This window comes from Clupea harengus, chromosome 2, assembly GCF_900700415.2.
Source record: "Clupea harengus chromosome 2, Ch_v2.0.2, whole genome shotgun sequence".
NCBI classification, from domain to species: Eukaryota; Metazoa; Chordata; class Actinopteri; order Clupeiformes; family Clupeidae; genus Clupea; species Clupea harengus.
This window is the reverse complement of record NC_045153.1, coordinates 19,190,599-19,212,908: the sequence shown is the minus strand read 5'-3', so window position 1 is coordinate 19,212,908 and position 22,310 is coordinate 19,190,599. Positions and strand designations below refer to the sequence as shown.

At 41.3% G+C, this 22,310-nt stretch overlaps 3 protein-coding genes across 3 annotated transcripts; 1 reads left to right on the top strand and 2 right to left on the bottom strand.

The window, feature by feature from the left end:
• Positions 1-1,397: 1,397 nt before the first annotated feature.
• On the top strand, positions 1,398-7,322 carry gpr39 (G protein-coupled receptor 39). Its single transcript, XM_012833934.3, has 2 exons — positions 1,398-2,742; positions 5,887-7,322. Exons 1-2 carry the CDS (start codon positions 2,004-2,006, stop codon positions 6,369-6,371), a joined length of 1,224 nt encoding a protein of 407 aa, XP_012689388.2. The 5' UTR covers positions 1,398-2,003; the 3' UTR covers positions 6,372-7,322.
• Positions 7,323-7,811: 489 nt separating this feature from the next.
• asb18 (ankyrin repeat and SOCS box containing 18) lies at positions 7,812-11,739 on the bottom strand. The gene is made up of 5 exons (XM_042709355.1): positions 11,499-11,739; positions 9,887-10,223; positions 8,708-9,215; positions 8,233-8,346; positions 7,812-7,997 (listed from the first exon to the last, which is right to left on the bottom strand). Exons 1-5 carry the CDS (start codon positions 11,737-11,739, stop codon positions 7,812-7,814), a joined length of 1,386 nt encoding a protein of 461 aa, XP_042565289.1.
• A 6,172-nt stretch (positions 11,740-17,911) lies between these two features.
• LOC116224869 (THAP domain-containing protein 6-like) lies at positions 17,912-20,182 on the bottom strand. The gene is made up of 5 exons (XM_031585603.2): positions 19,866-20,182; positions 19,448-19,555; positions 18,930-19,122; positions 18,683-18,757; positions 17,912-18,224 (listed from the first exon to the last, which is right to left on the bottom strand). Exons 2-5 carry the CDS (start codon positions 19,525-19,527, stop codon positions 18,012-18,014), a joined length of 561 nt encoding a protein of 186 aa, XP_031441463.1. The 5' UTR covers positions 19,528-19,555; positions 19,866-20,182; the 3' UTR covers positions 17,912-18,011.
• Between the last annotated feature and the right edge of the window lie 2,128 nt (positions 20,183-22,310).

The window sequence follows — 22,310 nt, the reverse complement described above, 5'->3', positions numbered from 1 at the left end:
AAAAAGTTTGGAAGGGGAAGAAAGTTAACGTGGTAGTCAGATTTAGAATTAGGCAGTTCCATTAAAAGATAGACACTTCTTCAATTACAATATTAATGATAACTGTGATCACTGCGGTTAAAATGCTACAACATCCACAAGGTAGCCTATAGGTTGTACAATGGCATCATGTGAAATGATGAAGTATTAGAGATACTTTTTTATTGGACAGAAAAACAGGGTGGTAGAGTCAACAATGAAGAAAATGGTCCCTATACTGAATAGTTAATAAACAACCTATTTGGCTATGACCAAATATTAACATACTAAACATCTGATCAGTGATAACTCTGACATATGCCACTGCCCTACCTGCAACAGTCCTTTACTGCACATCATTATCATTATGTTCATCCAATGGAACACTCTCAAAGCTCAAATAAATGAGACTTTATGGTTTGGAGTCTATGCAACACATAGTGCAATCTTAATGTGAGACGTAGGCCTCAATTCTGTCATGGACAAAATGTCTTTCTACCATTTTAGAAAATTGACAAATAGAGACCGACTGAAAGTTGTTTATGATCTTGTTACTTAATAGACAAATGTTCAGTCTCGGACAAATCTCATGGTCAACTTCAAGACGTCATCTAAACAAAATCTCCAGGCTGGTGTTTTGTGAGTGCTTTCCCTCTCTGACACTCATCCATCTCCTATGTGTTTTACTCTTCCCACTCCTACACTCATCCTTCTCCTATATATTTTACTCTTCCCACTCCTACACTCATCCTTCTCCTATATGTTTTACTCTTCCCTCTCCCTCTGTTCTCCGTTTTAAAAGAATAAAATGAGACTTGTTACTAAAGGTGAATTTTGCAAGCCAATTTGATTTGTGTGGATTGAAACTCAAATGTCTCAATTGGATTTATTTACAATTGTCCTTCCTTTCCATGTTTTGTGTATAAATAGGCTTTCTGTCATTGCTAAACATGTTTCAGCTCTACATAGCAAACTACCAATGATTCATATATTGAACTGCCTGTCAGAGGTTTTGTAGTCACTATGACAGTATCTCTAAATGAACAAGTTAAAGAGTCCTCTGTACCTTACTGATATTTACGAAAAATGTTCATAGATTAAATAGATCCTTTTGTATGCCATCCTTCCACACTGGACCAACCAAGTGTTAGAACAAGAACAAGAATTAGAACAAGAAATGACTTGGTGTAAGACAAAAAGTTACTACAAGTTAGTGTAAGACAACGACACTGCTGGTGTGTATGGTTCCATCCTTCAGTGTGCCTGTGTGCGCATGTGTGTGTGCGTGTGCCCGTGTGCATACATTGCGCAACTCAGTTTGATAGTGTCTGTATCTTCAATTACCATTTCCCTTGGCTCCCACTCCCTCTCCCTCTCCACTTGTTGATCTCAAGGTGACACTTGAGGCTGTGCCCCTGTCTCTCACTTACTCCATTGAGTTCTGAACACGCCTCACCACTGTTTAGATCAGAAGTCATGTGACCTCAGCGTTCCACCCACGCTCGGCCCCGCGGCAGACTGCACCTTTTAGCTGGAGGGGAAGCCCACACAGAGTTCACTCCAGAGCCTGTGATATCAGACCAGCGTGGCCTCTGGTCCCGGAACAGGATAGATCATTAACCAGCACAAACTGCGATAGAGGAATGAATCAGAGCCAGAGAAGCCATGGCCACCTTCGCTTCGGGACGGGCCGTGATTTATGCCAGTGGATTTTGGGGGGCCAGATGGTGAGGTGGCCGACTGCATTCAGGGGTTTGAGGTAGACGTGGGGTTAAACTTTATTTGACCTTAGTTTTTCCGGTTTCGTTTGAAATCAGATTAAGTGCGTGGGTTGACTGTCAATGTTTCCTCTGTTGTTTCCTGTTGCGTTCTGCTGAAACACACAGCTTTCAGAGCTGACCTGATATCATTGTTCTCTGTCAGAGAATTTCCTCGAAGGGTTATAATTCATTTTAGTATCATAAGCTTGCTGTGTACTTGAGATCATGGAAGAAGATTCACCAAACTGGAGAGATCTTGAGGCTGCCACTCCAGTGAAAGTTTTTCTCACAGTGCTCTACAGCGTCATGTTACTACTGGGCATTGTCGGCAACAGTGTGACCATCCAGGCAACAACCCTCCTGAGGCGCAAAGGGTACCTGCAGAAGAACGTGACAAACCACATGGTTAGCCTGGCGTGTTCGGACCTACTAGTTCTGCTCATCGGGATGCCAGTAGAGCTCTACAGTGCCACCTGGTACCCCTTCTCATCTGCATCGGGGGATGCCTCTTGCAAGATCTACAACTTTTTGTTTGAGACATGCAGTTACGCCACTCTCCTGAACGTGGCCACGATGAGCCTTGAGCGCTTTGTGGCCATTTGCTACCCGTTTCGCTACAAAACTCTTTCGGGGAGGCGCACGACCTACCTCATCCTCTTCGCGTGGCTGGCCTCGGTGCTGGTGGCCCTGCCGCTGCTCGTCGCCACGGGAACGGAGGGCTTCGTTAGAGAGAGAGGCGGTCAACCCGTTCAAAACCTGACCTTCTGCACCAACCTGTCGGAGCACTGGATCATGTACAGAACCAGCATCTCTGTGGCCTTTGTGGTGTACATCGTGGTGCTCGCCCTGGTGGCGTTCATGTGCAGGGGCATGATCAAAGCGATCAGGGTCTCTGCAGGGAACGTGACCCGGAATGAAAGTGAACAGGTCAAAACTGCCAGGAAGCAGACTATTATATTTCTGGGTATGTATACAGCTCTGTAACCCCTTAAATTAATGAATGTTATTGTGTAAGGCTCTAAGATGTTTTTTTCAACAGCTTTACAGTGAACATTTTAGTGTGAGGGAGACAGAAGAAAAGTAACTAAAGAATTAATTTGGAAGTATGGCTACATTTCTTTGACCCATGGTTTGAAGTACAGATTCCCATACATGTATGTACATGTGAGTAGGGGCAGTTTCCAATTACAAACAACTGACTTTTTGTCAGACCCAGCTCTGATGTTTACCATTACAAGAACTAGCCAGACACTGTGGTGTCATCATCTGTTGAAGATCTGTCCAAAGCACTCCAGACTGTAGACATTAGTCAAGTGGTGATGCTCCTTCTTTAACATTGTCTGCTTTGTGTCTACTCTAAGATGTACCTAATGTTGGGTGAGGTGCTGGGTGGCCTGGAGTTTTTGTCAGCATTAGTGAAGCAGGAATTACTCATTTTGATATCTGATGGAAGAGCTTGGCTACTACGAGGACTCATAAGGCCCTATTTTGATGGCAAAACGGCTGGCGGAAACACTGCTGCAAAAAAAAAAAGGCAGTGGCTGAAGATAATTAGTGAAATGTTTGTTTAAAGCCAATCAATAACATTGTCATACGATGCCTTTAAACTAAATGTGTCAGACAAGATTACAATGTATGACAATGGCAAGATCGCTCTGGGTTATGCAGTGTTCGCCATGAGCGCTTTTACAAGGAATAAACCGCTTCTTCTGTTCAAAACAATTACATTCGTTGACGGCTTGTAAGAACTATTTTAATATGCCCTAGCCGCATGTCTTCGAACTGACTGTTTTATTGTAAATCAGGGTATTTGATTTGGAGCCTGTAAAAGAAGAAAGTGTTTAACTCACTTAAATTCCATGACAAACTACTGCTATTGGTGACTGTAGGTAGCATATGTGCGTAAAACTAAAGAGCAGCAGTGACTAATATCCTGCATGATTGAGGAATGATATGGGAGGTTGCAAGCTAAGTTTATGTTGATGAATTTGAAGAAAGTGTTTTGCTCACTTAGATTCCATAACAATATAATGTTTTTGTCGACATCAATACAGAATGTCTCACGCCCATTCTGGAGAATGTATTTTGGCCTACGATGCTAAATGTCTAAACATGCATAACGTGATATATATTCAAATAAATAATCTAAATTAGTCTAATGGAAAACATTTGCAACTTTGGAGCTAGGTACTGGAAAAATAGCTTACATTTTTGTTGAAATGCTAAATGTTATATCAGGCATTTTGGCACATGCTGCGGTGCGAGTTGTGGGAGCAGAACAGGTCAGACTCAGGCTCTGTTCGAAATCTTAGATAGCTGTCTTAATCCTTGATCTCTTGTCGGACAGGTGTCTGACAAGACAAGTCCTTTCGGGGGAAGGTATCTCAAAAACCGTTGATTTCGAACAGTCTATTAAGATAGCATGTACGGCAACATGTACGACAACATGTGACGTCATCACGCTGTGTGTGCTTATTTGCTAGCTAGCAGCTACTGTTAGCGACCTGGCGAACGGATACATCGCTAACGAAATCAGACTATTTTTGTACACTGTTTATTTCTCAGTAACTTTTTTTTTTAAATTACCAAAAAAAAGCAAAGAAACTTACATCGGTGAATACTTTTGTGGGACTTCGACGATTTCATCTGCCATCTTTTTTTAAATTTGTCTCTGGTTAGGGAATGGCGCACAGAGTTATGGGTAATACCTGCCGCCATTGAGACATCAAGGCAGCTCCTATGGTCTCTTGAAAAATGACCGTTATGTGACGTATTTCAAGTTATCTTATTAAAGCGGAAGAGAAGGTTTAAGACATTTCGAACAGTCCCTGCTCCCTTAATAGGAAGGAAGGAAGGAAGGAAGGAAGGAGGCATTTTAAGACATTTCGAACAGAGCCTCAGTTCCATTTTCTATGGTGACTGGTGCGAACAAATTGCAAGCTATTTGGTGCAGTCGATGCATCCAGAACCCCGGGCAAAAAAAACATGTGAGTGAAAGCCTGATTACCATTGGCCATCATTGGCCCAATGGGAGAGAGTGGACATGTAAAGGTATTCATTGGCGTTACACAAAGGTACTGGTGACTATAGATGTGCGTAAAACGCAGGAGCAGCAGTGACTATTATTTTGCATGAATGGGGATTGATGTGGGAGGTTGGGAGCCATGTTTATATTAATGAATTTGAACACCTGGACCTGGACCAAATGCAATCTCTTTCTGCATTCCGTTCCAAGTTATTGTTTAAATGTATTCCTTTTGTGTTTTAATAAAGTTCCTATATAAAAACATCTGCTACCATATATAAACATTTATCTACAGTTTTTTTAGATTCACTTTTAAATAAAAAAATTCTATCAGAGTAGGCAAGCACATCACAAGCACAGAGTCATTACTTTGGTTATGGGCTCTGAAAAGATCTCTGACCAGAACATGCAGGACATAGCACAGGAGGCATAAAGATCTCTTATCTCGTTAGAGCCATTACATGCTGAATGAGTTCAGACCTGAAAACCTTTGTGTTATCAAAGTTATGTTTATGATTTGTTATTGTAATCGGTGTGTTTTTATGGCCCAGTAAACCATCTAGCACAAACATTGAGACATAAACATGAAATAACACCCCCTGTCCATAACTACTTGATGACTGCAATGTGCTGTGCATTATTCTGAATATGTTGAAAATGGTTCAAAACCACTAACCAGCAAACTAGCCCAAAACATGGTTGATGAGATATAACTGGCCCAAGAAATGTTGGTGATAGTAAAGTTCTAAAGGAAACATGTCAGATTAACAGTTGTTCAAACTCTTTTTTTTGTAGTTAAAAAAAACCACTTGACAAATGTAATCATCAGTGTTAATCCCCTTTGTGTAATTATTTTAGAAGATGATCATTGACAGGTATTCATTCTGTGCTATGCAAGCTGAGTTACACCAAGGTGCTTTCCATAGTGTGCTTTGCAGCTCCAGTATCATTCTTACCTTTACATTCATTCATTTAGCATAATGCTAGTGCTCGCCCTATTACCTCTCTGCTCCCTGGCTTGCTCAGACCGTGGCTATATCTGAACTATATATATCTCTCTCTTTGTTTCTCACTTCCTTACAGGCTTGATAGTGGTCTCACTGATCATCTGTTGGATCCCAAACCAGGTCCGACGCCTTATGACCGCAGTCCACCCGAAGAGCTCATGGACATTAGCATATTTAAGCAGCTACGTGACTCTCCACCCGGTGGCCGACACCTTCTTCTACCTTAGCTCTGTGATCAACCCCTTCCTCTACAACTTGTCCTCGAGTCAGTTTCGCAAGACATTCCTCCAGGTGCTCCTGTGTCGCCGTCCCTTGGAGCACGTGAACCGCAGGGCTCTTTCAAAACCCTGGTCAGCTAAGTCCTCAATGCATCCACTTGTGCCAAAGTTAAGGAACCAACAGAATTCTCCACAGGATGGAACTCTTAAGAAAGATCAAACATCCGCCACATCACAGGGTGACAGTGGTGTCGGAGCAAGCTCAGCGTACATTTCAGATGGAGAGAGTATCAAATTGGCCAGTGTAGCCACACAGTTAGAGAACTTGGAATCTGAAATTTGAAATGATGCGAGCAAAAATGAGCTTGTCTAATTCCAGCACACCTCAGATGTGTGGGCTGAATTTATTCTTTTCTGTCTGATTTTTAAATGTATGATATTTTGCTATTCATTGACCTAGATTTGAAGGTCTGGTTAAAGTCATTACATAGTTTATAAAAATTGTGCTTTTCACAATATTCTATTCATTAACTATTTAAAGGGGGATATTTTTTTAACCAGCTTAGCCTGTTGCCCACTATGAAGTTGTTGTTATATTAAACATGTGCTTTCATTTCAATTGGATGGTCTCAGTCTTCCACAACTGCTGGACAGACTCGCAGGGACAGGTGAAATATTTATTTCCCTCTCGGTGTAAGGCCACTCTTGTCAGAGGAGGCCGACCTCTGTGTTCTGCTGAGTCATGACTGTGAAATGTTGCTGGCAGGGAGAGTGATATTGATTCTGATACAAAGAGTTTAGTGTCACAGTTCTTACCGTGGGAACCACAGGGTGAGGGCAACAGAGTTAAAGAGTTAAAATCCCTCACTTCGAGGACCTGCTCTTCATTAATCTGATGAGAGCAATGCTTGCTAGCAATGTTAAGTAGAGCTTGTGGTTTGGAGGTTGTGCACACGACACTTCCTTTTGATGTGAAGTGCATGAGGATGTCCACTGCAGTAGAAATGGAATTTGTCACGTTTGTTACATTTACACACAAGGTCTCAACATAACCTAAGATTTTAAAACTAAGATTGTTCACACAATACCTCCAAGCACTTTTTTGAAGACTAATTCATTGTGTTTGTGGATTTAACAAATGGAGAGAACACTGCATATCAGCAGGCAAGGTAAATCCTCATACATTGTATAGAATGGAACACAGTTGACCTGGTACTTTTGTGTGGGAAATTATGCTTTTATGAAAAAAGTATTTACAATGGCACATGATTAAACTCAACCATAAAGTTTCCAACAGAAATATATATATTATGCCTACACATCAGTTCACATACAGTAAATATATCCAATATCCAAGTCAAATGTAGTGTTAGCCATGTCAACACGGAACTCTGGGGAACATGTCTGTCTCCCTGTTCCAGGATCTAAAGCTGGGGCAAAAGGGTGCTAAAGCAAATGAAGAAACTGGCTGAGGCCCACCACGTCTGGGCAATGATCCGCATGTCAGTCACACATTTGAGTCAAGGAAGTGTTGCAGAGCACATGCAGGGGCTGGACTCTGGGGCTACCTCTGGGGGGAGAGTGTATTTGTTTGGCTTTTAAAGTTTAAAAAAAACTTTCACAAAAATTGTATTGACCACCTTTAAACTTGGTTCACTCTACCAGCTAACTGCATCAGGAGAAAAGAAAAACATTCAAATGTTTCACCTAGTGAGCTCTATCTTAGACAAATACCCCTTATTTGCAACAGACAACTCTCTCTGTCGTCAGGTTTCTATCCTGCCTAATAAAGGATGCCCTCAGGTTCCAGCAGGAGATAGTTCTTCAGTAGGTTTGGAATGGGCAGCTGAGGAAGGAGGGTGTGACAGTCTTCCCCACAATGCTTCCGCACCACCGACCGACACAGATGCTGAAGGCTGCGTGGTTTGTTATCAAGAGCAGACAAGGACGCATAAAAGGTTTGGTGCATCTGTAGGGAAAACATGAAATGAAAGCCATTGTGTTCAGTTCCACAATCAATTATTACAATGAAGTAGGAAATACAAAGTCTTGTAACTTCCAGAAGAGATCATATTTCACTTGGTGGTTATATTGCCGTCATGTAAGGGAATTGAGCACTAACTTCTTTGATCTTTTGTTCTGTGTAGCACCGACTAACACAATCAACAGAGACAATAAAAGAGGGACGGCAGTCATATACAGACCTGATATGCTTCCTCTGGAAAGGCCTCAATCCATTTGTACGTAACAGGCACCATATCATAGGAGTTGAACATGATCTCCACAGTTTTTGGTGCTGATGCACAAGAAGCTAGGACCTAGAGTAAAATTTAACAAATTATTTCATAACCGGTGAATGAACTTGCATAAAGGTTAGTGAAGGAAACGTGGAAATTAAATTACCTGCATTCATAAAGATTAAATCTGAACATGAGCAGTTCTGTGTATCTGTGATATTCCGAACACTTTACCTCAGTCATTGGTTATTTCATTTTTCAAAACTTAGGTGTGAAAAATTCAACTAAGGGACTATGGGTGCACTTAACTGGGGATGAGAATGCTACAATGAAATATTTAGTTGGAATAAATATTTTGGAAATCTGGAAACATTCCTTACACAAAATACTGGTGGTTTTTGTCTAAAGTAACTGAGACATAAATTTGCTATGGCCAACACACCTTGAGCAGGACTGCCGGCCACACCTTAATGGAACCGTGGTTGAGCAACATCTGCACCACAGTATGTGGCTGGTACGTCTTCTTCATCTCGGCAACCTGCAGCACGTTAGACAGGGGAGAGCACCCGTTGTAGTCAAGCGCATTAATCTCAGCTCCATGCTCCAGGAGCAGCTCCACCAGGCAATGCTGCACGTTCCGCGCGGCTTTGTGCAGAGGGGTTCGCCGCTCAATGTCTGCCTTGTTTACGTTCGCCCTGTACTTCAGCAGGAGACGGCACACCTGGAGGTAGCTCTCCTGCTCGTCGTCGGTGTCGTAGCAGGCCTCACCGCAGGAGGCGCAGAGTGCTGTTTCCCCAGAGCAGTTCTGGTGGTTCACCTGGGCACCGTAGCGCAGGTACAGCTGGACGTGTTGGTACAGGCCTTGTCTGGCTGCCACCTGCAGGGGCGTCTCATCCTCCTCACTAAGGGTGTTGATCTTGGCACCATGACGCACCAGGAGTTTGGCACAGCTACAATGACAGGTGTTTCTTTAGCACCAGCTTTCATCTTAGGACACATGATGGGAGATTACGGGAAGGATTCAAATAAATGAAACAGAGGGGATCCAAACTGTGGAATTTGTTTTGATTGTTAGTATCTATATCTCTTTTAGAGAAAGTCTCCATTTCTGCTGGATGATGTTGTGGAACTGAAGCAGGGAGAGCTTTATTACAAAACACGTGTACTAAAACTCACCAGCTTTGAAGTGATTTAGGAAGCTTGTTATCGACATAAACAAAAGAGGCTTGTCAGCCTGTCTACTAAATAGTTCAGCCATATGGCCAAGTCATCCCCACCCTGTTCTGTTTACTGCAGAGCGGTTGTTGAGATTAGGCTCTTAGGCTACTTCAAACAATTCCTCAGTGATGTGTGTGTAGTCTGAATCTCCACCTTTCATAGTGTGGTACTTTCACAGTGAAACACTCTCTCTTTTTGACATATGTGACCAAATATTTGGTTGGAGAATGACATGTTTCAACATACATTTGCAGCATGTACCAGTTTCTTTAGCAAACACTGATTGGAAATAAGATTGGAGGCTAATCATTCAGTATGTATCACCTTTCAGTAGAATTCTTAATTACATTTGCAGTCATGCTCCGTGTATTATCTATTACTCTGACACATGTTGAACTGTTACCGGAGTGATTGTGCATTTTTGCACAAGTGCAAGGGTGACAGGCCATCTTCGGTGAGCTGGTTAGCGTTGGCCCCGTGTGCCAGTAGCAGCTCGGCACACTCTGTGGTGCTGTTGATGCACGCCTCGTGCAGCGCTGTCCGACCCCCGGCCACCAGGTTGGGATGGGCTCCATGCTCCAGGAGGTACTGCAGGCAGTCACTGTAGCCCTGCGCTGCTGCAATGCACAGGGGACTGGTCAGCTCCCGCTTGTACTCAAGAGACCACAGACCTGTAGAAAACAATGAGAAAGACCAAGAAATGTCACAACTTCCAATTGAATAACACCAGTACAACCCTCCTGTGAGGCTTCACAGTGCCCATTACAACACATTGTTTTTTCCCCCTAAACTGGTCCAGTAAACTGCTGGTTATGAATGGTTGTTGCGTTACATGTATCAGGTGTAAGCATTTTTTATACACACTGTGTATTATATGTTTATTCGTGTAATGTAACACAATCTCCTTTCACATTATGACTCATGTAATTCATATTCTTCCTTTTTTCCCCCACCATATTCATTGGAATCACATTGCTTTTCTTGGTGTGTTGTGCCCTGTATGGAAGGGGCATTTTGCTCTTCATCTATTCCATCTCCTTTATACATTTCTGACATTTTGTCTTCTGTACAAAGAAGAGAAAAACGTGGCACCTCATGGGTGCTGGGGTAACTAACCATATTTGGGGTTCATCCCAAGCCCTGGAGGCTTAGCTTTTCTGTCAGGCTTAAAATTGGAGGGATGAAGCATGCCATGAGCCTCTTGGTTAAACTGGCGCCAAAACTACTTTACAGTGAACCGTTAAGACCCACCTAGAAACCAGCTGAAATACAGGCCTTGGTTAAGCTATCGGCGCCTCCTGTCAAAGAGAAGGACAGGCAGAGTAAACCCAGCAACAGCTGGTCTGGGAAAAGAATGCGCTCCTCTCTCGATGAGCAGGATCGAGAGCAACGAAAGTGGCCACCAGAATCACTGTCTGGAATGCCGTGGCAATGTTTTTGGCTTGTGAAGCTTCACAGAGAGCTACAGAGATTAAGTGTGAACTCCATTCCACCTTTTCTTAGGAAAACAATAACAAGTGAGGACAGGACATATATATGTGATGTGTCTCAGTGTTATAAATATACAGTAAGGGTGTACTGTATACACGTGGCGTTTAACAGGTTGTCTCACAAGAATAAACATTTATTAAAGAGAATATTAGAAAACAATATTAGAAGGAAACAGACGTGTTTGGAGAGTGATCATAACATCATCACTCAAGTTCATCAGTGGTTTACAATAGCATGCATAGACAAAGGAAGGTCAAATGGACAAATATTAAGGCTTCCTTATAATAAGGCAGTACAAACATTGACTTTCAAACAACCAGTTCCACCTTATTCCACAACTTTAAATCCAGATTTCATCACATCACACAAGGTCTCAACATAACCTAAGATTTTAAAACTAAGATTGTTCACACAAGACCTCCAAGCACTTATTATTTAATCTGATCTTCTTTTAAAAATTACTTCTGCAATCAAAACATCAAGGGAAACAACGTAACCAGGTACATTTCACACAGGTGTATTACCTGATGCTCTGGCCTGCCACTCCAACTCCTCACTGAGACTGTAAAACACATCAACATCCACATAGCTTTTGCGCAGGAGTCTGCACAGCTCTATCAGGTCTCCCACGACCACCGCCTTATAGAGACGCACAGAGCGCACATCTCGCTCCTCCAACCTGTGCTCTTTCTTCTCAGGGAGGTCTGGCCATTGGTCCAGACGCACAGTAGGACAGAGGTTCTCCAAGCGCAGTGTCCTCAGCATCTCCCCTTCTCACCTCCGAGCAGCTATGCCATCTGGGAGAGGGAGTATATATACAGGGCCCACTAGCGGGCACGAGGGTTTTTTTTTTTCTCTGCTCAGTCTCAGTTTACTATTGTCTACAGCCATAAATAGGGTGAACTCTCCATAAGTAAATCCTAGGTCACCCATTCCATATTTAGCACCATCAATGAAAATACAAGTGCAAACACCACCTAAACCATCACAATCAGACATGCAAAAACATCAACGGAAACTTTTTGTGTCATATATGTAGCTTGTCAAAGATACATATTATTCATCAATTAAATTACGTATTTATTGAATGAATAAAACATATATTTTTTGTAAAGCATTTATGTTAGCCATAAGAAATAGATTGATTCAGACTTCAGCCCAAACACTGAAGGAGTACTGAGGACTGTTGGTACAAGTGAGGGTGTCTACAACATATTCTGTTTTATTAGAAGGCTGTTTCTTAAGCAACAGAGACAACTAACTGTGTCCTCATTTGGCCAGTAGGCCCTTTAGTATTTGGACACTAATGCAAGATTCAGCACTGTCTAATGCACTTCAAGTTTAATCCTCAGCAAATGCTGCACAAACACTTTTCTAAGGTCTTAATGTCAGCTTCCAAACTATTAAAAGTTCATTCATCAATATTTGCAATAACAACTCGGATAGCAGGGGATTCGAGTGCTATGAATTCTAGCCCAACAAAGACATGATACATTCTTTCTCAAGGGAAGTTCAATGACACATCCAGGTGGTTTAGGAGACTTTCTCTCCCCTCACACCCCTTTGGCACTAAATAAAGACCATTAGCATGACAGGTAGTGCCTCCCACTATTATGTACACATACCCAGTGGGTCTCACATGATATTGTCATGCAGACATTGTGGGACAGCAGCCAACTGGATGGATGGAAACTTGTGTGTGCATCAGATTCACTGCTAACAACGTGGAAAAAAAGGATTTCTTTAAAGCAAAACGTCATATATTGCACCAGTCGCTGACAATTTTAATGCTTATTTCATGAACATTGCAAAAATCAAAAATGACGTTGTAGTAGTGGTATATTCATAGTAGTAACAGGCCATATTCACTGCTTAATTCTTACGGAAAACAGTGACGTAAATTGAATAGTCAAATTACTAAATTGCATAAGAATTTAGAGAAAGATTTGATTATAAACACTTCTGTCCTCACTCAATCTTTCTGTGATTTCCAATCTTTCACCGCTGCATTATTTACTCCTTCTGTCCAAATGTCATTAGCCAAAGGCATTTAAGACATAAGAGTAAAACATTTTTTTTGAATCATTTTCCTTGTTCATGAGACTCCCCTCCAATACTGGCAATATTGGCAATACTCACTATGTAGCAGGAAGCAAACTCATTTAATTGCAGCCAAATCAACCCACCCAATCCACTCTGTGGAGTCCAGCGAAGCTCATCACCCTGGAACTCTAGTATTTTGTTCAGTTCCTCTCGGGCCGGGAGGTTATCCTGCAGACCTCTCCAAAACTGGTGCAGCAGGTCTTCCAAAACAGGGGGACAAAGAAAGTCCCTCCCCGGAACATTACCTCTGCACACCTCCCTGGTAGGGGTTTGGTGGCTATTTGATGTTTTAACATAGTGATGTGAATGTCTGACTCCGTCTGCTCCTTGATGGTTTGTAATTGGCTGGCTTAAGGTGCATGAGCCTCTGCTAACTGAAAACATGCCTTGGAATGGCGATAAGTGACCTTAAATATTTTCTGTCCCAAGTAGCCTACTGCAGGATATTATATCCAGCTGGTCTATTTAAACCCTCTGTTGTTTGTAAAGTTGTATTTATAGTGGTACGTGATATGTGGAGGGCAGGCAGAAAAGCCTAGATCACAATACGGGTTCTTCCATTACCTCATGAAACTAACTAGCCACTATTAGTGGCTGTTTGACTGGTCAGATGGTTGCTAAGGTCAAATACGTTTACCATGATATAATACCAAGACTGATACAGGAATAGCGCACAATGCACCGCTGCTAAATCACACAATGGTGGGGCTTGGCAAAACAGCTGCCCTGGATTCTATGGCTGTTTTCCAGCAGATTGTTGACATGTTAATGTGTCAGTCTTTCTGTACCACTGGGGCTGTTTGAGCAGGAGCACACAGAAAGTGCCCTCCTGTCCTCTCAATGGGCTGCACAAAGTTGACCATGAGAAGTGGGAGAATGTTTAGTCACAGTGCAGATCTACCATATATTTTTTTATTATATTACATTTGCAGCTTCTGTTGAAATAATGGGGTCTTCTGGCTTCTATGTACTTCATAGGGAAATACACAAAACATTAAGCTCCTATTATAATTATACACACACACACACACACAATATATAATTTACACCTAATTGAATATATGACTCACATAGCATGAATTAACTATGAAAGATTAAATGTCCCGATGACCTTTCATTATCTGCCTCCCCACAGGTAGGCACAGGCTCTGCCAACCCCACATTCAGTAACAGGGCAGGGGAGACATAGTTTGGCTGTAGTCAGGCAAACAGCTTGGCAAACTCTCTTTAACAGTCACCTTGAGCTGTCAAGGGGTGCACTCTCATACCATAAACATGGCACACGCCATAAAACTGACACTGTGTCTAGCATTTAAAAAAAAAACATACAACTCTGCAACATGCAGAGCTCCCCATGTAAGCAATGCTGTATTTTTACATTAAGCTGACTTCTGTTATTGCCACTTGGCCAAGGATAGTTTTATAGTTAGTTTTGATCATGTCAATTTGCAATTGATGTGATTTACTCAATTTCGCTGCATCACAACCAGCACTGTGTGATGTCAAGAATCTGCCAGTATCCTGGATCATTATAGATATGTTTGTATCTGATTGTTACAGTAAAATTGCTGTGACCTTGAAGGGGTGATTCAGTCATCAGAACACCAAATTATAGATCTGTGAATGTAGCTCAACAAAAAAAAAACATTAAGACAGAATACATGACTGTGCAGTTTGAGGATTGCAAAGTTCCAAACAGATAGCAAGTTTGACATTGCCTTCAACAGCTTTACATTTGAAAATCATCAGCTGAACTATCTGTGTAAACAAACTATCTGGGATGACACTATTGAACTGAAAGGGAGGTTGCTGCCCTTTTCCACAAGGTGAATGGCCATCTGGCTCAGGACCCTGATTCTGTCAGCTGTAAAATGTTGAAAACGTGCCCAGAAACTAGCATGCCCTTTTGGTCCTCACTGATTTATACACACATCTGTGTGGCAGAGGTTTGGGCCAAAGAAAGCCTATTCCCATAAATAACCGACTTTACACCCGGAGGCAGCCTTTATTGTTGCGGTGACTTCAACCACTCCAACCTGAAGAATGTACTCCCCAAATTCCACCAACATGTCTCCTGCCCCAAGAGAGGAGACAAGACTTTGGACCATGTTTACACCAACATGGCTGATGCATACAAAGCAGTCCCCCCCGCCACACAGCCCCCCCCGCCACACACCTTCCTCAAGCCACTGAACATTTTTTTAGTACTGTATACATCTCACCTATAGTGTATTCCTATTTATATCTGCATATCTTGTCCATAGTGTATTCATCATATTTATATCATATCATACAGCTTCTTGCCAGTCAGCTCGCTCACCCATAACATTGTGTTGTTAGTGGTACATGTACTTTTTAAATAACCATAACTTGCTCAATTTTCGACCGATTTTGACGGTTTGGTTTGTTATAAACGTAAGAGATGTAGTTTTGTTATGTTCTAAAAAATAGAATAATGTTCTAAAATAGGTACAATATTTCCCTTCCCAAATATACATCAATAAATGCTGCATGTTGAAATCTCCACCCTGTACAGAGATGTATTCATGACACTGCATACTTATGAATAATTATAACCATGGGTTTTCATATGAAAATAACATTAAACAGATAGGTGCAATAAATTACATGCCCAAGGTATTTATGTTAAATCAATATATAGGCTACTAAAACTCAGCATACAGAATGGCAACATGAGATATATGTATACTTTTATAATAGGAATATTATTGTATTGTATTAGTAATATTCTTTTTATAAAAGTGACATTTATTTGCAGTAAAAAAAGGTGCAAGATTTCCCTTTACAAATATACATCAAGAAATGCTGCATGTTGAAAATCCCCACCCTCTAGAGAGAACTAGACTACTGTGGAGGTATACACATGGAGGACAGACATAAAAAAATGACCCAAAAAACTGTGAAATCAATACAAATAAATATTTATTAAACGATAAGGATTAACAATAACAATAAATAAGAATATAAAGTAACAGAAGTGTGGTGTAAATCAGTAAGTGGAAAGGAACCAAAAGTGTGGTGCAAAGATCAGTCCTGTAAAACCAAACAAAAAGTCAAAACGCCAAGAGGAGAGAAGCAGCCTCAAGCACAGACTAGGCAGGCCTTTTCTAGACCCGTCAATCAACCTCCAATTGCGCGCACCTGAGAACTCCCGCCCTGGGCGGGCCCACAGAGAGACCCACCAGGCTAATGCCCTTTGAAAAGGACTGTTTTATTGAGCTTCTGTCGCATGTTGTTGCTCTGTAAGCTAAGTGTAGTCATTTTAGTGATGTGGTGTAGCCTGAGCTTAAAAAACAGGGACACAACTAATGTTAGCAGCGTATGGTTGTGGCTGTCTATGCCATACTGCGCGTCGCAGATGTGCTCCCCGAACACAAACACATCCTCTTACCCGATCCTCTTCCGTACAATGTACATGACCTTTAGCAGTTTGATGGGCTGTGATCGTCTGAAACTTGATGATACCTGGCGAATAACCCACTCTGCTGCCCTAACGACCCTCACTCTGCCCTCTGAAGGAATCACCAGGCCTCCATTGTTTTTTAGAGACAGCAGGTGGTAGCTCTGTTCCTTGATGGCAGATGCAGCGTCTGTCATCAGGCTGGCACGGCAGACATCACAGGACAGCTTCTTCAGAGCCCGTCGCACAACAAATCCTGAAATTTGAGTTAGTATAATAATATCGTAACTTATAATAATAATAATAATTAATAAGCATGGGAAAATTAAGGGGACATTTCTCTTTTTGGACTATCGTCAGATTGTTTTCCCACAGATTTGACTATTGGCTCTATCGGTTATAGGCAAAATCGACTTTCAGTCTTTACCTGAAATGTACACGAAGCTGACGGGAAGGTAGCTGTGGTCATGTACTAGGGCAGGAATGTCAGCAAACGGGGATGGAAGATCTTCTCCTCCTGCTGCAGAGGACATCTACAGCTGATAGGCTTGTAGAGGTGTCGATGACCGCTGGTAGGGACTCTGTCATCCTGTGCGGTCACATTGCCTCTGCATGGTTTAACAACTCCACACTGGGCCATCAGCTTTCTAAAGATGTACTTGAACTGGCTGGCATTAGGGTTGTTATTCCAGCCACCTTAAAAAAACACAAGATATACAAGTATATTACACAGATATTCAATATATGCTTTAAAATGTTTTATGCTTAAAAAAAAAAAAAAATTAGAACTAGCCACCCCTGAATGATCTTTCCACATAAATTAAGTCGAATGACATTATCAAACAATCAGTGGTGATACATTCTGCAAACAGATAGTCAAACACACAGACATTTTTCTAAATACTCAAAATAGTTTGTGACACTTCCAGGTAATGTGTATGTCTTCAGAAAACACATTTTACCAAAAATGAAAAAAAAACATATGGACCGACAAACTGAAAACAATACAAGCTGAAACTTTGTGTCACTTAGTGTTGCGGCTGGTAAATATAAATGATGAACCCTACCGGATGCTGCGATGGAGTTAAAGAGAAGTTCCAAGTGGTCCTGGCTGAATCTGTAGGTCAGGACATATCGCTGTCCTTCAAATCAGCACAGGAACCATCGACATCCACGTGTCAATGTTTATGATGTAGCCCAGGACAGAGAGGAACCTTCAAAAGCAAATATTGTTTTACTATGATGATTCTGCCAAACAGGGATGCAAACTAACAGTATAGGGTGAAAATAGTGAATGCTCCCAAAGCAGCACTTCTCAGGGCAGACACAAATCCACATTTCAAACAATTCACTTCATTGCCACATTGGGGGAGGGGGGGGGGGGGGGGGGTAAAGCTGACTAGTTTGCATCCCTGACCTTAAAGTATAATCAGTGTGAGGTTTAGGATCCTTAAAATTACTTTTATGACACTAAACCTCCTTGAATCAATTCATAACAATGCAATACATACCATTATGAAAAAAACTGTTCCTCCAGAAGAGCCTGCATGTTGTTCTTGGCCCTCTTTTCTCTCCTCAAGGCATTACTCTTCTCCCGCTGCAGTTTCCTCACTCTCGCTGAAGCTTCTTCAAGTTTGGCCTTTATAGCCTTAGGGGAAGCAGGCAATGCATATAAGTGGTCAGTGGCCTGCCGCTTGCACCTCAGTCTCCTCTCTCCAGTGGCTCCCTGTTGTTTTGGTAAAATATATAAATAATAGTAATACGGAAATTAATAACTTACTTTTTTAACCATTCAATCTTCACTTTTCAATTCTGTGAGCCTGAATACATTTTTAGGTTCTCCAATTCTCCAACAGAAAACACAACAGCATACTTTTAAGAAATTGTATAGGCTTCTCCACTTATAAGGCAAAAATACGTTTTGTGGCTCTGGACAAAAATGTAAAGGTTGCCTACCCCTGGGTGTAGTTTCAATGTTAACGCATGTTTATTCATTCCAGTGTATGAGTGACAGAGAAAGTGAGATCAAACTTTTTACACAGAGTACCACCTCAAATAATATTGGGCTCTTAGACTACTAACACCATCATAGACCTTTCTGGGTACCACCAAGATAAAGGATTTAATATAACAAGCCATATGATGCTCTCATTAGTTTGTGACATTCCACATGCAAATACTCACAACATCAGGCATCAAGTCCATTGGCAGGTTGTCATCCGCTCTACTAGAAGTAGTTGTGCTTCTTGTTGCTACTGACTAAAATAAACAATAAAGAAGTTGAGTGTCTAAAATGTGCTGTAATAAACAACACATTATATAACTTGCAGAAACAAAAAACTAAAGTGTGACATTTAATCACATACTTATATTGATATTGATACATCAATCTTATACACTTTAAATTATTGTTGGTCAATGATACACATACCCTTTGAAGATCAGCTGGAAAGTTGAAAATGGTTGGCACAACACCATCTTTAAGCCGGACAGTCTGCCCCGTCCTGTCAAAGTCCTCACTCCTGAAGTGCTCACTGCAGAGCAGTGTCCTGTCAGAGGCAGCAAAACTGTCCCTTCTTAGGGCAACTTCCCACTTCCTCCTCCTCTCTCCAGTTTTGGGAAACCTTAAAGAAATGTACCCAGATATATAAATTATTGTCAACATTTTCAATCCGTATTTCCATTTACATTAAGGGTAAGGACACAAATAGACACCTAAATTATCATATTTTTGGAGTAATTGTATATGTATGTATGTATGTATGTATGTACTTTAAGAATGAGATAACCACACTAAAAACAATAAAAAGGTGTCCAAAAGAAACATTCAGTGATTGTGTAAACAATCTAGCAATACTATTATGTCATAGCCCCGCTGTTCCTGTACATACTTCCACTAAGTAACTAACGATTATCCTAAAAATAAATCATAATATTGTAATATCCTACAGGTGAAAGGTGATCCCACGGGTTCTCGTTTCGAGACAGCGGCGATTAGAGCATCTGTAGGCTGCACAAACGTCTGGCATCTTCACTGGCAATAAAGTCAGCAATCTCCTGTATAAATCATAATGTAAGATGTTTTTAACAAACCAACCCGATTGGAAATCATGTGTAACTTCAGTTAAATCATGTGCAACTTAAGTTATATTGAAACTTATATTCTGAAATTCTGTCTCTCCCACTGATGTAAAATGACTGGGTAGTAGCCTAGCCGTGATACACAACTAAGCTGCACGATTAAGTCGTTTTTCGAAGAGAATTATAACCGCGTTAATAACGTTTGTAAGAAACCAAACCATTTTTAAATCCGTCAAGATTTCAGCGAGATAAGAGTATTAGCGTTTGTGCAGATCACTGACCTTACCTCAGGTACCACAGATCCCGCTAGAAAGCTTGGCTGTGGCAAGATGGCCGCCTGAACTTCTTCTTCTTCTTCTGTTGTGTTTTATGGCAGTTTACAAGCTAAGTGTATTACCGCCATCTACTGGACCGAGGTGCAGTTCATTGGGGATCTTTTTAAAGAAAAATGAATAAAATATAAAAAATAAAATATAACAAAACAATTCAAACAAAACCAAATAAATCAAAACAAAACAAGAGATCTAAATCCTATTTGCACACTGTGTCTTTGATAAATGATAATATGGAACTAGTAATATTTCCTGATCTTGGCTCACCCAATAACGTCTCCAGAACACTTTCTTTGCTGCACTAACCGCCCTTTTCAGTTTTTCTCTCTGTCTAGAGAATCTTTCACAGTTTAACAGAACATGTTCTACATCCTCTCTGACTCCACAAACCTCGCAATTTCCAGATGGATGTTTGTTTATGATAAATGACTGTTTAGAGCAGTGTGACCTATGTAAAACCAGACTTCCTTCTGTCTGTTTATGTAACTATTCTTTTTCCCTGAGATTTCTTGTAAGTTGTAAAGATTCCTACCCTTTTTCTCCTTATCCCATTCATGCCACGTTGTATTATTTTTCTGTTTGATGTGTACCTTGATCTCTGATTTACTGAGTGGAATGCTTAATTGAACCTTCGTTGCCTCTTTTGCCAGTTTGTCTGCTTCCTCATTCCCTTCAACATCTTTATGAGCAGGAACCCACACAAACTGGACTGTCCTTCCCTGTTAATTAATTGCAAATATGATTTGATTGATTTCATTCAATAGATCCTGTCTACATGCTGATTCTCCATTTTGAATAGATGTGAGAGATGACAGAGTCAGAACAAAGTATTGCTTTAGGGAGCCTAGCCTCTTCTAGCCATTGTTTCCAACACAAAGGCAATTTCCCTTGCTCCCAAATCTTATAAAGTTTTAGAATTCCATACTTAGCCACGTCATCTACCTGCTTAATCATTTTGTAGCATATACCATCTTTCCCTGGTGAAGTATTCCTGGCCCCATGTAATGCTCTCTTAAGCTCAAATAAAGTAAACTCCTTATCAAGTACGCTCTCACTATTTGCCTCTTTTCCTAGTATTCCTTTATTTTCCTCCATTACTTTAAGTCTCTTTGAGGGACCGGGCGGTCACCCCACGTTGTTTAGGGAGAGGTCGCGACTGGACGGTGTTGTTGGGAAGAAGGGTGCAGGAGATGGTGGCTTTCATATCAAAATATATTTATTTTATCAACCGAGGGAATTCTCTACATCAACCCCAAACCACTGCACACAAAATAAACAAACATCACAGAGACAAAAATGCACTCACAGTGCGACATTTAACTAGGCACAACTTCCTTTTCAGAATCAAGCTAGGCACAATTCACTTAGCAGAATCAGACTATGCACAATTAACAACGCAGACTTAACTAGGCACAATTCACTATGCCGACCTAAATTAGGTACCATTCACTACGCAGACTTAAATGAGACACAATTCACTACGCATATGTTAACTTGTCACAGATTCTCACTGAGCACAATTATTACTTAGCACAGTTCAGCTAGACACAGCTTCCCCTCCACCTCACAACAGGTACGGGTTGCTCACAAATGCCTTCTCAATGCTCTCTGCAAAGTTCTCTCATGGCCATCTCCAGAAAAGTCTCCCTCCATGAACATGAGGCGCCCTTTAAATAGGGGCCGCCAGCTGAGTTCAGTTGAAGCAATTTGGCCTCCCGGGTCCAGCCACTATGGTGGGGGAGCCCGGATCGAACCATTGTGGCGGGGGAGTCCACCTTACACCAGGGCCAAACTCCTCATGAGACAGTGAGAAGGGGAAGAAAATTTCACCTTCTCACAGTCTCCAAGATAATTATTCATCTGTTAGGTTTTTTGAGCTATGAACCTTGATAAAAACCTTTTGCAAGCATCTCAGCTTTCTCTTGATTAGCCACTGCCTCTACATCATTATCTTAAATCACAGGTATAGAGAATTCCCTTCTAATGCCTCCCATCTTTTAAATCATGCTCCAAACATCACCCACTTTTACTTCTGCCCCTATCTTACCACAAAATTCACGCCAATACGTCCTTTTAGCCTCTCTTACAACTCGTTTTACCTTAGACTGTGCTCTTTTAAAATCCATTAAATTGGTATATGAATGATTTGATTGAACATTTCTGAAGGCTTTTCTGGATTTAACCGCTTCCTTACAGTCATCTGACCACCAAGGTACCATTTTCCTTTTCCTCATGCCAGAAGATTTACCAATAACCTCCTCTGCTGCCTCACACAAGATATTGGTAATTTTTTAGTTTAATTCATCAACATCACAACTCCTATCTGATATTATTTCCATCAGCTTACCACTCACCTTAAAGTTATATAACCCCCAGTTTTCCTCTCTCATTTTCCATCT

What these genes read in the sequence shown, in the direction of transcription:
- gpr39 (XM_012833934.3), top strand. Translation starts at nt 2,004, where the DNA reads ATGGAAGAAGATTCACCAAACTGGAGAGATCTTGAGGCTGCCACTCCA. An exon ending in GCAGACTATTATATTTCTGG is followed by an intron (nt 2,743 to 5,886) that starts GTATGTATACAG and finishes ACTTCCTTACAG; the next exon opens with GCTTGATAGTGGTCTCACTG.
- asb18 (XM_042709355.1), bottom strand. Translation starts at nt 11,739, where the DNA reads ATGCTGAGGACACTGCGCTTGGAGAACCTCTGTCCTACTGTGCGTCTG. An exon ending in AAAAATGCACAATCACTCCG is followed by an intron (nt 9,216 to 9,886) that starts GTAACAGTTCAA and finishes CTGTCATTGTAG; the next exon opens with CTGTGCCAAACTCCTGGTGC. An exon ending in TTCCAGAGGAAGCATATCAG is followed by an intron (nt 7,998 to 8,232) that starts GTCTGTATATGA and finishes TTTTCCCTACAG; the next exon opens with ATGCACCAAACCTTTTATGC.
- LOC116224869 (XM_031585603.2), bottom strand. Translation starts at nt 19,527, where the DNA reads ATGCCAGACGTTTGTGCAGCCTACAGATGCTCTAATCGCCGCTGTCTC. An exon ending in CGTGGGATCACCTTTCACCT is followed by an intron (nt 19,123 to 19,447) that starts GTAGGATATTAC and finishes CATTTCTTTAAG; the next exon opens with GTTTCCCAAAACTGGAGAGA. An exon ending in TTCCAGCTGATCTTCAAAGG is followed by an intron (nt 18,758 to 18,929) that starts GTATGTGTATCA and finishes TGTTTATTTTAG; the next exon opens with TCAGTAGCAACAAGAAGCAC.